The sequence below is a fragment of the Xiphias gladius genome, chromosome 2 (assembly GCF_016859285.1).
Source record: "Xiphias gladius isolate SHS-SW01 ecotype Sanya breed wild chromosome 2, ASM1685928v1, whole genome shotgun sequence".
Lineage (NCBI taxonomy): Eukaryota > Metazoa > Chordata > Actinopteri > Istiophoriformes > Xiphiidae > Xiphias > Xiphias gladius.
In genome coordinates, this window is record NC_053401.1 from 22,218,257 (window position 1) to 22,235,413 (window position 17,157).

A 17,157-nucleotide genomic window follows, 5' to 3' on the forward strand; every position below is an offset into this window, starting at 1 on the left:
GGCCTGTCAAGCCCAGAGAGCAAGATTAACTCCCCTGACCAGACTGTTTGGGGCTTGGCAGCCTGTGGCAGTCTGCCTGGGCACAGAGCAGGGAATAGAAGACCTTAATTGGACAATGCGCATGTGGTGGTGAGGGGTGGAGATTGGGGAGTAAGGGGGTTGCACTCACTAGCTCGCTTGCTGGCTGTTGGCCTCTCCCAGCTTCCATTTGGTTTTCATCAGAACAATTTGAGCAAGAGAAATGGGCTTCATGCTAGAGGCTCTCAGCACTTAGCCACATTTCTAGCTCTTTAATAAAGTCCGAAAGAGAGGCCAAAGCCTCATCTTCACTGCCCTGAACAAGTATAGTGGCGAGTTAAAGTGATTTGTGTGTGTGCTAATGTGTGTATGTTCTCTTACTTCTGTCCAAAAATCCTCAAAAGCATAGATAAAAGAGCAAAATACATATCCTCACATCCACTAGGGCCTATTGTAGAGTTAAAGTAGAAGTAATTACAGATTAAGATTACATTGCGAGAAAGAAATCAGCGAATGTCATTGTGATTGCAAGTCTAGTAATTGAGTTCAAGTGGAAACCATATCCCCAGTACATTATGTAGCAGCAATCTTAGCAGCCTGTTAGCTGTCGCACAGCTGTAAGGTACAGTCAGTTGGATAGTTGAAAAACATTGGAAACCGTAACGTGTGGCAGTGATCCACTAATAACCACCATCACTTCTGGCAAGCTGTGGTTTGTTTTAACGAATCATCTGTCCTTTCATCTTCTCTGTGTCAGCTCTGAAGGAAGAGTTTGAATAAAGAACAGACTAAAAGAGACCCAGAACCAACAATTGTTGAGTCAACTTAACTTACAGTAAACCCCCGTGACTGAATTACATTCATTCCCAGTTACTGTGTTAAGGATGAGTTTGGTTTTCAGTACTTGTGTGTTTATCTGTCAACGACTGGAAACTGACTAAAGTGAGTTTTTGGTAATTTCGTTGCATTGGTATGTTTGGTCAATCACAACCTGAGCTTGGATGCAAGCCATGTGACTGCACCCTCAGATACATCCCCTCTGACAAGAACTCCTCAACTCCCAGTGTAATCAAGGTCCAAACTCTGTCAGAGCCAAACCAACAGATCTACACATGGTGATTTCTGTTTTGACTCTTTGTCTGGAGGCAAGGAGCCAATAAAGGGAAGTAGGAAGGAATTAAAAGTTTTTGGCAGCTCTGCAATTCACCCTTTCCTCCTCAGTTTGATTTACTTCCACTGCTACAAGACAAAATAAAGTCTGTGTTACTCTGGGGAATGATTTCAAAGTCAATTTACCCCTTTAATCACATCGTGGTACCAGTAACTGAACTGCAAATGATTTTTACATGCAAGTGGCTGCCGGATCTGTGTAAAGGAAAAGTGTCGATAGCATTTCGTGCCAATGGTTATCCACAGTGGTGTTTGGGATGTGAGTGTTGGGACATTGTAGTGCCAGTTGCTACTCTGCAGCTGAATCACGAGTTCCCCACAGCTATATCACTTTGGCTGAGCGACTTCTCCACTGCGACTGCTCCACTGCTACCTCAGCACAGAGGCCAGAGAATGATTTCATGATACTCAGACTCGGTCACTTATGACTACTTATTGGCCTCTACATGAAAATTTGAGAGACTCATTGTCATTTTGGGTTATGCTACTTGAGGTCATTAATATCTGATTGGCCAATGACCTTTTCAGAACCGTGTTTCAGATGCGTAGCCGTGACTAATAGGTAGCATGGTGCTTTGTCCTGTTTTTGTTTTGTTACTGTATTTGCACCACTTTGTGGAAAAGTAAATATATTACTTTGTAGTTAAATACAAATTGGTTTTGGAGAGGAAAATTGTTATCCAATAAATTTGCTATCCAAATTCCACCAACCAGAAAATGAAAACTGTGACAGTCGTAATAGTAGTATCAGTGTCAAGAATAAAAACAGTAGCTGATCCAGATTTTATTTGATCTCATCATTAGTTTGCTCATTAGGTCATCAATAAAATGCCCTTAAATTTAATATACAGGGGACCCAAATTGCCCTCTGGAGAAAAGATACTGTTGTACATTCTGACCATCTGGTAGTCTAACCTGGAGACCACCACTGTCTGGTGGCCCAGATACAGCGACTTTATACCTTGTGTGTAAAAGGTGATTGCGTGTGCTTGAAAGTGCCTGGTTTTGTAGTTGCGATTGTCCACCTAAAAATAAGTTAATTCATATGCAGACCTATAGACTGAGAGAAATGAGCATTTCCCGCCCATTGCCTGGGCAACAGAAATCTGACAGCTGACAGCAGCAGCTTATTGACACAACAATCAACACAACACTCATAAAGAACTACGAGCATCCAGATGGTGCACTAAAACAACTATTGTAACAATACCTTAATCCAGCTCCACTCTAATGTGGGTCCAAAAAGACCCCACTGTATATCATACAATAAAGTATAAATGCGTTATAAAACCATTAACCACTAAATACTGGACAGACGCAGGAGGTGAGACTTCAGCGAGAGCAATCACTGTAGTTAATGTTTTCCTCACAATGAAAAAATCCAAAATTCCTCAGGAAAATATAGTTGAAGCTAAAGTGCCTTTCACGAGAGTACAACACGAGTACTCCAACCGAATCTATTCTTTGCTCTCTTTACTGGTCAGTCACGTGAGCTGGATATGTAAACCTGGTCCAAAAAGTCTAACAGTGTGTGTATGTTGCCATTTAACTGTAAGAGAATCCTGTAATAACCAAGGTTTATGCAAAACAGAGGGCCATTAGGCTTTCAGCGGCTGTCAACAAACACACTGAAACCAAGCGAAGGAGCCTTAGGAGTAAACACACTCACTGGACCACCCTTAGGTACACACGCGCTCACCCACACATACTCAGGACTAAACACTCTATAGAGACCACTATATTCTTTTTTTTAACTGCTAATTTTCTCACATTAAACCTGTGTGCTCACTTGCTTTATCTATCTCTGTCTATACCTGTCTCTCTCAGAGGCACACACACTTTACACTATATTGTCTGCAAGGCTTTGGTAGCATCTCACAGACTGATGGAGACAGCAGGGGAAGGAAGATCAGCAGCAAAGAGGAACAGCAGAGACTTTAGAGACTTTCGCCGTTAACACAGGGAGAATTGGCATCAGCAACAATTCCACCTAACATTTCGTATTAATCAGTTCTTACTACGTAGACATACTGTACATAATAGAACTATCATGGTCACTGCAGAAGTAAACCATGCTGATTTCAATCGGTATTTTTATGTTCCTCATCTTGTTTTGTGTTGACTTTATTCAGTTTTTGTCTGCTGTGAGTTGGCTTCTCTGTTCTTTTGTTTCCAATAGCTCTCCACAAATAGTGATGATGCTCCAGCCTCACTTTGGTAGCCACAAGTGGCTCGCCGTGGACCACAAATGCAAAACATGCCCAAAGCAAACAGACATGAACCCCAAAATGTCCAAATATCACCAATGAAATGCTCATTTTATATAAATATTTAGTTTCCAGCAGAGGTTTATTCTCTCAAACAGCAATTAGACCAACAAATTCAGAGGGAAACTCAGAGTTTTCATATTAATTTTACAAATCCCTTCCTTAGGCGATTGAAGGTATAGCAGTCATGAAGCATGAGCAGCTGCTGCTTCAACATGCCTCCAGTAAACAGGATGCGCAGCCAACACATTTGTGCCAGAGGAGAGGAACTCCCACTTCCAACACTGTCTTGTCATGCATATACACAGTCATAGGTAGACACATTTCTCGCTCATTCCGACTCAGTGGATCTTAATCTTTCAGAAAGCCCCTGAGTTGTTGACGCGTGGGTCAGAGTGTACCAATTAGATGACTGTCTTCACACTCCTTTCCCCCCATCGCATCATAAAATCAAAACAGAGCAGAGATGCCCGCCAGCCGCTTTGTCTTAGACACTTATGTAACCACTGTGTGTAGTTTACAAGACAGTGAGAATGTACAGTAAAGCACCGTGGGCTTAAAGGTATCTTTAACAAGCTAGTGCTGTTGAGTAGGCATTAAATGTAATGAGATGTTTTATAGTGAATGCAGGCTGGTTCAGTCTGCTTTTGTTGGTGTGTGTTATCATGCAATGTTGTGGGCGTTTTTTCATGTTAGTGGACACATTTCACTGTCTACAATTTCTATAAATATATATATGTTTGTAGATATATGTATATATGTATGTAATATGAGAACCCATAGGAGCATGTGCACAGTGTCACGTTCACATCTGGGCCTGTTGACGGTGTGCCAGCATCAAGGGGTACAACTGAGGGCAGTCGGGCAGTTTTTAACCGTCTTCTTCAATCAAACGCGCTCTCAGACAGCATAAAACTGGCCGTTATATGAGCCTCGACGCTAATGAGGAGGTCAAACGAGAGTCAAAGCAACCCTAGGCCAGCCACAGATGACACAAATATCAGCTGAGCAAACAACAAGCTTTCCCTATTTACAGTCCAGGGGACAGATGTTAAAAGCTGTGTGTGCCACAATACGCAGTTGAAAGTAATGAGGCTTAAGCTAGTTGCTCGAGGGATATTGAATACTTGTCTGTTGTTTGGCAAGAGCTGATGAGGTTCAAACAGGCAGGCTCTGTTGATATTGTAAAGGTGTTGACTGCAGTGATGAAAAATTAGTAGGAGTCCTTTGCTGTGACATAGGAGGAAAGCTCTCCTGAGGAGCACATTTCATTTCATTTGCTATGAGAATGTATCTGCATTTCAGTCAAAATACTGTCAAGTAATGTGAAGGTCGAATGAAAAGAGTTTTTTAAATGATTGCATTTGCACTGAATTAACTTTAGACTTTGTTTTTAGACCCCCCAAAATAAAGCTTGCTGTCACTATATGAATGCAGCATGATACATTTGTCCTCAGTCAACCCTGTTCCCTAGAAATTGCATTTATAATCAACTAACTGCGACAGCAAATATGTTTTGCAGGAAACATAACTGCATTTACTTTATTTCACAAGTAACAAATACTGTATGTTGCTATGGAACGTATCAGTAAAATGTTCACAGACAACATGTTTGTTTTCTACCAAAATATCTGATCATGCAACACAATATGTGCTTGTAGTGAGCACAATATTATTCAAGTTTTTATGGTTATGTTTAGGCACTCAAAAAACTTAATAGGGACTTCAGACACAACATTTCCTACAAAACATAGGAAATGTTTGCTCTTGCAGTTTAGTTGCAAGAGCAACTAAACTTGCAGTCTGTTAGAATGGCTATGACCCTTGACTTGAGTATGTCTTCATCTTGCCTCCTTACGGTGGCGGATTTTCAGCTGCACTTCCAGTTAAAAACAGTTCAATATTATCTTTTGAATTGGTTTAGTTTTCAGCTGCGTTTCTTCTTCTTAAAAGCATATCATAATGTATATGTGCAGCAACATTGGGGGCAAGTTGAGAGGAGTAGTTGTTGATAAACTGCTGTATGCTGTTATGGAGAGTTTGTAGACTGGAAGTCTGGCATAACAACCAGACTTAGGCAGTGTCCCACAGGATGAATACTTGTGGTGACTAACACGCTCTAGACATTTTAAACAGAGCTAGTCGATGTTATCACAGATTAATGCATTTTTCCAACTGACTCTATATTCAATCCACAAAAAAAAAATTGTCTGCAGTGGAAAATGTATTTGGGGTGAGTCACTAAATAAATGCCATATACAGGAAACATTGGATGCAGCTTTGCATGGACTCTCAATCAAGTTGACAGCACTCTTCACGCTCTCATTATGGATAAAACAATGAGTGCGTTTACATTATGATAAAACCTGGAAAACTCAAATAGAAACCAAGATACAGTCACTGCAACAGTGTCCAGGTAGCTAGTAAGCAAAGCGGGTTCATTCTCAACTGTTGAGGAAAGTCAGTCGCAGATATCGGGGAGTCAGAGACACACCTGCACCCAGACAATCAACAAGACTAGGTCAAAACCAAGTATGTGGCTGGACAACCCTTTATCTGTTTGCTTCTCTCCTACTCTCTGTGCTCATATATACAGTCATTAGATACAGCCAAATTCCAGATAAAGCTTTTCTCATTGACATGTTTTTCTTTTTTTGTTGTCAGACTACAGACTACAGGTGTGTCTGCGGAGGGAAAGCCTGACCTCGCGCTTCCAGGGCAATAGTGGCGTCTGTCTTCTACAGAAAGTAGCTGAAGTTTGTCCAGAAAGTCGCTAGATTTGTCACTAGGTGCTCCTGTGAAGAAAAGTCGCTAAAGGGATCTTAAAAGTCGGGAAATCTGGCAACAAAGGCGCTAAATTGGCAACACTGCCTGTAAACGGCCCCTGTTGACGCAATAGAAATTGTTTGCAGCAATTCATTTTGAAGCGCAACGACCGATGAGAAAACTCCAACACTCGGCCGGCTGACATGCGCGTTTATAGGGCTGGCCCCATTGTTGCTGTCCAGCCACAAAGCTGGACTCTATTAGAATCATGTATAAAGGGAGGTGAATGCACAGGTTTGTCATGTTCCAAGTAAGTGTTATAACCCGAATATGACTAAAACCAGCGTAAAACTCAAGACCTGGATACTGGTTTGTTATCAGTCATTGTTTGCAGGGAGATAACAGCATTCTAAGGGAAGCCTGAGCATCATTACTCATAGTTAAGTATTTTCCTCACAAAAAAATCAAGCGAAGACATGATGTTGTCTCTCCTTATTGTTGTTGTTGGAATCTCTGGCTGTAGCCACATTAGCAAAAACCCTCCTCCTGCAATACCATCCTTTATTTGATGACTTTTGTGCTTGACGAGTCAAGCAAAAATCTAATTCACTAACAATAGCAATGTGTGCTCCAACATTCTTGTCATATCAGTTTGGTATTGTTTTTGGCTTGGGGGGACACTGAAGCAATGGAGGATGGTGCTACATTGTCTCTGCGAGGTTTGTGTGAGTCATTTCACTGAATGTTCCCTTGCCATTCCTTTTTGTTTGCACAAAATAGCCTTGTGATTTGATTTGTTGTTTACAGCTATTGTCTTTTTTCTTTATATATTCCAAAAAGTTAGTTGACAGCCACTTTTGTACGTTCCAGAGCGGTGGGGAGAGTTTTACCACCAAAGTAATTTTTTTACGTTGATTGTGGACATGACTGCTGCTCTGACATAACATGGCTGAATGGAGTAACTGCTCAGTCCATGTGCAGAAAAAAACATGAATCAGCTGTTTATTTTTTTTATTGTAGAGGTGCCTTCTTTTCTAGAAGTCCATGTTCAGTAGTGCCCTCTATAGGGCAGCACCTTCCTCCTCCAGACCTCCAGACCAGCTTTCATCCATCCAAACTTTGGTACAACTCTACATACCCTCTCCTGCTTGTTGTTTTTGAGGGAAGAGTCTCATTCAGCACTTCAGGACTTTATCAACTCCAGCTGTGAAATCCAAGATCGCGGAGGACGCAAGTCTTTCACAAGAGGGGAAACATTGAGATGCGGGGTGGATGTGGGGAAGACTGTAGCAAATCACCAGGGAAAGGAATGTGATGGTCGTAAATGCGATTGATTTACGCCAACAAGGCCGCAAGGAATGAAAGTCATTGGCCTTTGCAATTTTTCAAGTGTAAAAGTACAGTGTTTTTTTCTGAGGGGGGAAGTGTGGAAAGTTTTGACAGTGGAGAAAAGTGATGGTGTTGTGATGGAAGCGTGTTAATATTTGACATGACAAGGAGCAGTTGTCATAATGTGTAAGTGCCGACTTTGAGGTGTACTCCGGTGCTTTAAAATGACAGAACACTTTACTGGAGATCAGTAACCAGCACATTCAAAGAGACACACATTCAATCCCACCATATAGGAAAAGCTACATTTAAAATGATGTACGATCACCCCCCCCATCCTCTTTTATCCTTGTGTCATAGTACAGGAACGATGTGTTTTATTTGTTTTACACTCCTCCAACAAAATAGGTTAAAAATCCAAACTCTCTTGATATTCAGGAACATTCCTGCCATAATTCTGGATCCATATTCTGACCCTAGAAGTGGTGTATTACTTGACTTGTAACATGAGCTAGGGGACTTTGATATCTTTGCGTGAGAGGAAAATGGAGCAACAGAGGGAAAAAAATATCCTAGTGAAAGGGTGAAAGAGTGTGTGAGTTAAGATGTGAATGCAAGAGGAAGCATTCAGGTTATTGGCTGAATAACTGACTCGGGGCATAAGTGAGTAAATGGGGAAGTGACGGAATGAAAGAATTAGACGTAAATGGGGGAAAATAAGTACAACTGAGTGGAAAGTGAATTAGTGAATGGAGAAGTGAGAAGTAAATGAGGAGCGAATGAATATCTGAACTAGTAAATCCACGAATGATTAGACAAATTAATCAGTAAAAAGGTTAGTGAGCCACTGCATATTATTAATGAGAGTGAATGAATGGGAGACTTAGAGACATTGCAGGTGAGTGAAAGGGTGAAAAGAATAAATTAGTGAACATGTAAATGAATGAAGTAAAGGTGTGAATACGGCTGTGAGCAAATGCATATGTAAGTGAGTGAGTGAATAAGAGAGAAATAGATAACTGAATGAACAAGTGAATTACTGCAAAGGAAAATAAGTCATTGTTGAGAGTAAATATCTTAATGACTGAACAAGAAGATAAGTCAAAGCCAAATTTGGCCTCCAACAGAAGGTGGACTGAAGGAACAGGAAGAGCCGGAATTGTCCCAACCAGAGCGCTGGGGGAAATCCTGCTGGCAGAGTCTATCCAAATACCCCCTTTTGATTCATTGTAGTAGAGGTATTAGCCCACCACATGGCATTTCAAACAGTGCATTGAGAGAGGAATTCAGGAAGTCTTAATTACTTTTAATTCATCAAACTTGCATTTAACGTTTTGTTTATAACTACAGTCCTGGAACAGGGCATTTTTCAAATTCCACCATCCCTCAAACGTACCCACTCCCGGCCCAAAAACAGGTTTTATGTTTTACAAATGAGCGATCGAGGACACACAGAAACTCGGGGGAGCTGAGAGTTGTAGATTACAGAGAGCTGTAGAACAGTGGTTCCCAACTTAGGGACCGGGCCCCTGAAAAGGGTCACAAGATAAGGAGGGGTCCTGAGACTTTTTGGACTTTTTTTAGTTAGCATTGCAGTTGGATGTCTGTTTGGTAATGTCGTAGGCCACTGTGGATGGGAATATGAATAAAGAGTGTAGTGGTGGAAAGTAAGTTTGTACTTGTTAGTCAAGTGCTGTATTTAAGTAAAGTTTTAAGATACTTGTACTTTACCAGAGTATTTCCATTTTTCTGCTACTTTAAACTTCTACTCCACTAAAAATCAAGGGAAATACTGTACTTATTTACTCCTTATACATTTATCTGACAGCCGTAGTTACTAGTCACTTTGCAGATTAAGATTTTACATACGAAACATATGGTAACCTCATAAAATATGATGCATTGTGGCATAAAATGTGATTTACACAGAAAATTATCAGTATTAACAATGCAATAATACAACGTTGTAAATGTTGTTATACGTTCATGGAAGCCATGTTACTGAATGAGTACTTTTGATATTTATATACAGAGAACATTTGACAACTAAATTGTGTGTTTTCATTATTTTTCTGCTTTTCAAAGCACACAACACCATGAAATACTTCAACCATTTACATTTTAAAAATAATTTTACCTAGGTTACTATCATGATTCTGATTCTCAGTATATATGTTTAACGCACAAGGTCACTTCATATTGGTATGACATTGTTTACATCCTAGAATAAATATGAAAAGTCAATGGAGGTCTGCAATGTGTACAAGAAGATGTTGGAAATAAAGACCAATTTTGTTTCTGGTTAAATGCTTTTGTGTGTGTGTGTGTGTGGGGGGGGGTTGACGGTGGAGAAGCCAAAGGTTGACTGAGGAGCAGGAATCTATCTGAGAATCCTGAAGCATAGACACAGAGGGGATGAAAGTGAATGTATGTTTATTTCTTCCCAGGTCATGCTTGATGTATATTAATGGCACATGCCTGTGTTCACTGAACCGCTGTACATGCCTCCATTTGCTTGGGCACCTCTTTGTTGTGCATGTGCCAGTACAAGTGTGTTTGTTTTATTTTCCATGTTGTCTGATGTGCGGTTGACTGATAGCATTCAGAGTGCTGACAGGGCCAGGTGCGTGACTATCTATCTAGCCTCCCTGGGGGGTGTGTTTAGACTTTGCGTGTGATCAGTATGTGTGTGTGTGTGTGTGCGTGTGTGTGTGTGATGTGTGTGTGCATGCCGCGAGGGTGGAAGGTGTTTGACCCCTCTTATCTCCAGCACCCTGGCATGTTTGTTTTCATAGCCACAGCACAACCTTAGTGCTGACGTAACGTGACCCTGGGCGGTATCTTTCATATAAACCACACACACACACATCAACCACAGCAGTTTACCAACCATCCACCCACTGCATGGAATAGATAATAAACACATGACATTATTGATTCCATAACCCAGAAAAAACAGTGTTATTCTTTCTGACTGAAATGCTATTAGACTTGTTTTGTTTTCCAACAGCAACCTAATGATGGAACCTTGGCCTGACCATCACAAAAGAGTAAAAAAGCTGTAGGTTAAAACACAGATAAGACTATTATTTTGAAGGAGGACTGAGCGTACCGAATTACTCACAGCATTAGAAGCTACCTGTGGAGAGCAGCACTTAGCAAGTGTGGGTTAATACGATGCCCCTTTCAGCTGCGGCTTGTGGTATGTGGAGATGGTTAGTACAGTCAACCCCCTAGCTTTCATCCTTCCGTCCTTGACCGCCACCTCCATCTTCTGCCTCCCCTCAGCCGGAATGTGCTCCCTCTCGAGCAGATATTTAGTTGTGGTTTTACTGGAAACCGAGAGGAGGGAAGCTTTGCTGAGCAGACTACACAGGAATAGTCACCGGAGCTTAAATTTAGGTGCGGCTAAGTCTTTTTCATATATGTGAAAAATAAGATGAAGGCATTTTAACAAGAGGTTATTTTCAGTTCTTGTGCAAATGCCTTTGCCTTCATCTTTTTGATGCACATAGATGAATATGACTGTAGCACTTAAATTTGGTCTTAAACTCTCTGATCAGCGGGATAATTTGGTTGATGCACTGACTTTTGCCAGGCAGCAGGAAAGCACCAGGTAATTAGAAGGATAAAACGGTAAACCTAGAAAAAAAACAATCTGTGAATAATGTATTTCAAGACAAAAAGAAGGCCCAGGAAATCACCCTCCATAGGAGAAGATGATCGGTAAGAACCCCCATTGATTGTATTGATCGTTAGTCTTGAGTCCAGTCTTTGGACCACTTTTTTGATAACTTTGACCTCGTGCCAGTTTGGATTTTGGTCCACTGTTGGTTATGACTTCTTTCTTTATTGTCGAGCCTAGTATACAGCAGTCAGAATAACATCTATGCTTTGGTCCTAATTCAACATATGCATCAGTCAGTTCGACGTGTCCCTGCAAATAGGTTGGGCTACGACTTTGTTCATTGTCATTCATTTTATATTACCATGGACATGTATATTGTCTTTTGCTGGTTTTAGTCATGTTCCCAATTACTGTATAATTCAGTTTGCTGTAGTCTTTTTTCTTGTGTTAGTTGTGACCAATTGCTCCAAATCAGTTTTGAAATTCGACAGAACGTAATCTTGGAATGGACTCAACAAGGTGGTATTGACTACAGCTCTACTGATTGCTCTGCCACATAGTTTGAAATATTGCTCAAAGATGATAACAAAAGTGGAGGAACTCAGGATACAGTATGAGCATTTAATCTCCTTTTGTCATCATCTTTCTCCCATTGATATCCATTCCATTCTTCACCTCTCCCTGCTCTCCACATTTCAACCATGACACAATTGGCTGTTACACTATTTTTAGAGAAGTGTTTGGCCCTGGTAGCCAAACATAAGGGTGCTGACCTGCCCAACTCGGTTTTTGTGGATTGAAGTGAACCTGAGATCTCCTCGGCTGATGTTGACATTGGAGGGTTTCACTGTTGTTAAACGAGGAACATTCAGCGCTGTAATTCAGCGTTGGCCTCTTTACCTGCAGGTAGCTGAGATGCTCTCATTCCCACCGTGCAATTATTTTGCAGCTTAAGGTGATTATCTCCAGAAACCGACGCAAAACAGGGGGAAGTAAGAGGCTTTCTTAAAATCTATCTGAGGTTTTGGTGTAAGCTTGTTTCGACTCAGCACCCCCGGCAAGGGACCTCGTCAGAGGCGGGTTTCCCGACAGTTGCAGGCGGTCCTGGGAAGTTGGATGCCCGCCAAATATGCTCCAATTCGTGTAACTCGGGAGGCAGCAGCAGTCGGAGTCGGGGTTGGACTCACGCCATTCATTCACGTGGTATCCTGTTGTTTTAGGCTTGTCATGATAGCCCCTGGTGCATGATTGAAAACATGTTGGAGAAGCTGGTGCTATTCTGTGGCAGGGGGGAAGCAGCATCCCTATTAAGGCAACTGAGTGTCAAAGGCACTGAGGCAGTATGAAAGGGGATAAAAGAGGAAGCAGCATTGTATAAATTGACCATGTCATACCCAACTGATTACTACAAGGAATTTCTTACCCTTCTTTTTGTACAGGTCAGAGTTCAGGCTCAACTACAAAACAAAAAAGGGAGTACCTGGAAACTCAGCATTATAGGCCTGGGTGACGGTATATTTTAGGTGTAGTGATTTCTGTGGTGAGGTCATATTTGTGAGACAAGCCCTGTGTTTGGTTTTCCTCCCTTCCCCTGCTCTTTTTATTAGACGATACTGTGTTAAAAAGTTCCGGTTTGCAGTGACACCACAATGTGCCCCTCTGACTCCAGCACATCTCCTCGCCTCTCTAAACTGAACCAGATGGAGCCTTTCCATATAAAACTTTCACTCCCTTTTATGTCTTGCGCAAAGCAGGGAGCCATTAGAAAAAAAGGGAAAAACTGCTACATGTTATATTGTGTCTGGTTAATGCAGTCCAAATGTAGTATGGCTCATCTGTATCTCACAAAACAAAGCATTTGATAGAACACTAGTTTGGGTCTTTGAAGAAATCCTCTGTCGCAGATTTATATCTGTCCTGTATTAATCCTGCTGTCAGTCCTTTCTGTAATGTTAAAAACTACTTACTACGCCGTATCACCAAACTCTTGCTGAAACCAACTGGTGAGAGAACAGTACTTTAAACACGTCAAGTTTTAATATGTTATATACATACTGCATACTGTATGAAACTGTAGGAAAAATCTCATTAGAAAACATGTGTCTGGATTTGACCAAAACTCTCCGGGATTCATTTGTGTGTAATGGATCCATCCACTACTGACACAGTCTGGTTTCCGACTTCTGGCACCTGCTGAAGTGGTAGTGAGTCAAAAATGTGAAAACTGAAGAACAGATGGATGCATGATATACTGATATACTAATTATTTATGAGTATTTATCAAAAAGGACCAGAAATGATCATTTAATATATTTTTGCAATATATTTGCGCTTGATGCACATGTATGAGGGCAGTGTTTTTGTTATGTTTCATTGTTCCTACTCAGGAAGAATAAAGGACAGGCTAAGAGTGAGCCAGAATAACTGAGAGACTGAGTTCAGTCCAATCTAAGGCAGAGATCAACCACTACAACAACCAGCTTAAAAGTAGAAACCAGTTGAGCAACAACAATAATTTCAGTGTGGTACTAGATTAAAAGTACATTTTTTCTAATAAAGACAACTCCAACCACTTCCAACAGCTTTTCACACCGGAATTTTCCTTCCTTATTTCAACCCTCAAATGCACTTTTTCAAGATTTCCTCATTATGTATAAACTCTCATGGCTTTTTCCCCTCTCACTTTTTTACTATTTCTCTCATCGAAGGGAGGGGCAGCTCCAGATGTAGACGAAGAGTGCATCTATTTCCAGTGTTCAGTGTTAGCGTGAGGAGAAAGAGAGAGAGAGAGAGAGAGAGAGAGAGGGTCAGAGAAAGAGAGAGTTATTTTGACAGTTGTGTTGGGGAGCATTGAGCACATACACACAGGCACATACACACTCAGCCAGGTCTCTTTAATCACGGTTTTGCCGAGTGGTGGTTATACCTTCCAGAGGAGTTCACGCCCCCTTGAACTGTCTTGGCTGACTTTGTGGTACACTTCTGACCGTGAGAGAGTGAGGGAGAGAGAGAGTGGGAGGGAGGGGAGGAGTTGGGGAGGAGGAACAGGAGAGGGGGAGAGGAACAGCTTCTCTGAGTCCTGCTTGTAGGAGGGAAGGGGAGGAGCAGCTTTGTGGGAGGAGAAGGAGGGGGAGGAGAGGAAGGGGGGGGAGGGAGTTTCTTCTCTCTTTTCTGTCCTGCTTGCCTTGTAGGGGCTACAGAATGAGTCCAGTTGCTTCCCTCTCGGTCTGAGAGGCAACTGCTGTTTTTTTCTTTTCTTTTTCTTTTCTTTTTTTAGTTTTTCCTTCGTTTCCCGTGCCAGACATTAGTAGGAGACGCTGCAGACTCGTTTCCCTCTCCTCACAGTACTTTTTGGACTTCTCTCACACTCCTGTGTTATTATTTTTGTGCCTGGGAAGTACCATGCCGGTGGTTGGCGTAGCCTCCAAGCTCAGGCAACCCTCCACAGTGGGCACGAAACCGGTGCACACGGCTCTCCCCATCCCAAGTGCGGTCAGGGCGGCCACCTCGCAGGGCTATATGGCCCGGCAGCAGGAGCTCAGGGCAGGTGAGGGCGCCCCAGGGCTCTCCTGCCAGCTGTCAATCAAATCCGAGTACCAGCAGGAAAGGACGCCTGAAGGGAAGTCCAGAGCTGAGATGGAGGAGAGCAAGATCTGCAAGGTTAGTGGAGATGGACAGAATCTCGCCGTGTATGTGTTCAGTGCGCGTGTGCGTGCAGGCAGCATAGTGACACTCCGCAGGTGTCAGGGATGAAAGAGCCAACAGTGCAGGCTTGTCTGGCTCGCTCGCTCTCTCTCTCTCTCTGTCTGTCTTGCTCTTTTTCTCCATCTTGGTTTGAGCAGGTGTCTGGCTAGTGCTGAGTTTGAGCACACGGTAATGAGTCATGTGTGCTATGGTGAGATGATGTGGCTGGTTTGCGATCATCAACCAAGAGGGGAAACTAGATGAGTAACCAATCGCTGGCAGTGTATTACCTCATCTTGCTGCCCATTCGCTCTGTACATAATCTACTAATCAGTTTGTGTGGAATGGAAAGTTCAGGGATTGTGTGTGTTGAAGTATTTAGTCAAGACAATTAAGATCCCCACCTGTGAAATGAACCGTGTCAGCTCCTACATGAGGAGGGAAACTAATACGGGGGGTAATGGGTGCTACTTGAGAAGCCACAAAGATAAGGGGAACACGGTCTGTATAAACCCCTTTTCCTCCTCTCTGTCTCCCGACGCAGGGTTATATTTCAGATAGATTACCAGTGCCGCCCCCTTGCTCCCAGAGTATATGCACAATACCTTCAACAGCGTCAAAATGTTGCAGATGGTTTAATGGATGCACAGAGATCATTGTTAAGTGCTTTGCCGTACTAAACTCAGTCTGTGCCAAGTTCGTTCCTTTTTGCAGAAATGTTTGGCTCAGTTTCTCAGGCTGCAACAGAGAAGGCGGGGTAGGTCCATCTTGAGCAGGAAGGAGTTTTCAAAACTCCCCGCCAAATAGTTTCAGCAGCACCTCGGCCCATCCCACATCCAGAGCTGTCAGAGCACAAAATAAAACTTTCCTGTTTAGCCGGTTGATCTCTCCTCCTCCCGTCTTTGCCACCCGCCGCTGACTCTTTCTACCGTTACAAGACTTCCTGACAGAGACAAAAAATGAAAAGACTCCCTGACCCTGATTCTTTTTTCTGGCTCTCAGACTTCTGATACTGAACAAAGCTGCTGATTTTCCTCGTGACCCAGAGGAAACGTGGGCAGAAGACATCAAAGCACGGGTCAGCTCTCCCCTGCCTCTAAATCCTCCCAGCGTGTCTGTGACTGAGTCAAAATCGCCTGCAGGGTGACTGAGGTGGGGGGGGGTTGCTAAACTGGCAACTTCAGCTTGACTTTCAGCTTGTTAACACAACTGGGTTCTTAAGAACCTCCTGTTTGGTCCATTAAAAGTAGCTGTTAGAGTTTTTTTTTGGAGAAGAAGATGAAGCTGAAGGTTAATTTGAGTCGTGTCAGCATCTATCTCCCATCCTATTTTGAAAATTAAATCCTTCATGCAGGCTTCCCCCCATCTCCCTTCTCAACTTGTGCGCTGACCCTTGCCCTTCTTGTTGTTTTTAGTTTGTAAGATTTGATTATTGATTATTCTGGTGTTCTTATGGATAGAGCATCAGCTAAATTTCATGAAATTTACAATCACTGCACCTTACTATAGTCCCTGTCATTGGAAAGCTCTTAGGCAGGCATGTCTTGCCTGCCCCAGCCTGTCGGTGTGGGTGAGGAATGGGGTGTATGGAGGGGGTAATTAGTCTGTCTAATTGTGTTGTGTTGTCCCTTAAGAGCTTTACTCTCTGGATTTTCAGAGGGAAAAAGTGAGAGAAGGTGGAGTAAATGCTGTCATTATACCTTTATTTTAACCAACACTCCCTCAGTATTGAGTCCTATTATCAAATGGAGCAGATCTGTGTGTGTGTGTGTGTGTGTGTGTGTGTGCATGTATGTATGTTTGTATGTGTTTAGTGCACGACTGCATGTTTGTCAACATGCAACCCCCCCCGCCATGCGCACACACATACACACACACGCACACGCACACGCACACGCACACGCACACACACAAACACCCCACCCACCCCACCACCACCATATATCCAATAGTGCAAGCATGTGATGACTTGTTTGCCCGAGGTTAAACATATCCTAACCTGGGAGGTGTTTGCCAAAGAAGGAATGATTGTAGTTATTTTGCGGTTGTAGAAAATTCTACCTGTCTGGTCAATAAAGGGCTTGATAATAATAATAGAATATGTCCCATGCTATAATGGCATCAGCATCAAGGTACCATACCCTGACATTATTCCTGTGCCTGCAGAATGATTATGACACAAGTGCAAGAAAAATAAATGAGGGATAAGCACTCAGGAGAGAGGAAGAAGGGATTTGTTTTTTCTTTGGTATGGTGTTTTGCAGAAGACAGCAGGCCTGATGTTGTTTTGTGCAA

At 42.4% G+C, this 17,157-nt stretch overlaps 1 protein-coding gene across 5 annotated transcripts in view; it reads left to right on the forward strand.

Annotated features, from left to right (window-relative positions):
- nav3 (neuron navigator 3) overlaps window positions 1-17,157 on the forward strand; it is a 343,409-nt gene that overhangs the window by 126,057 nt on the left and 200,195 nt on the right. For 4 of the 5 annotated variants that reach the window (XM_040143064.1, XM_040143071.1, XM_040143081.1 and 1 more), the window contains exon 1: window positions 14,388-14,838. The exons of the other annotated variant lie outside the window; for it this stretch is intronic. In XM_040143064.1, coding sequence (XP_039998998.1) covers window positions 14,581-14,838 — 258 coding nt within the window. In that variant the 5' untranslated portion in view covers window positions 14,388-14,580. Of the gene's footprint in view, window positions 1-14,387; window positions 14,839-17,157 lie in introns of those variants that run through there. 5 annotated transcript variants of the gene reach the window in all.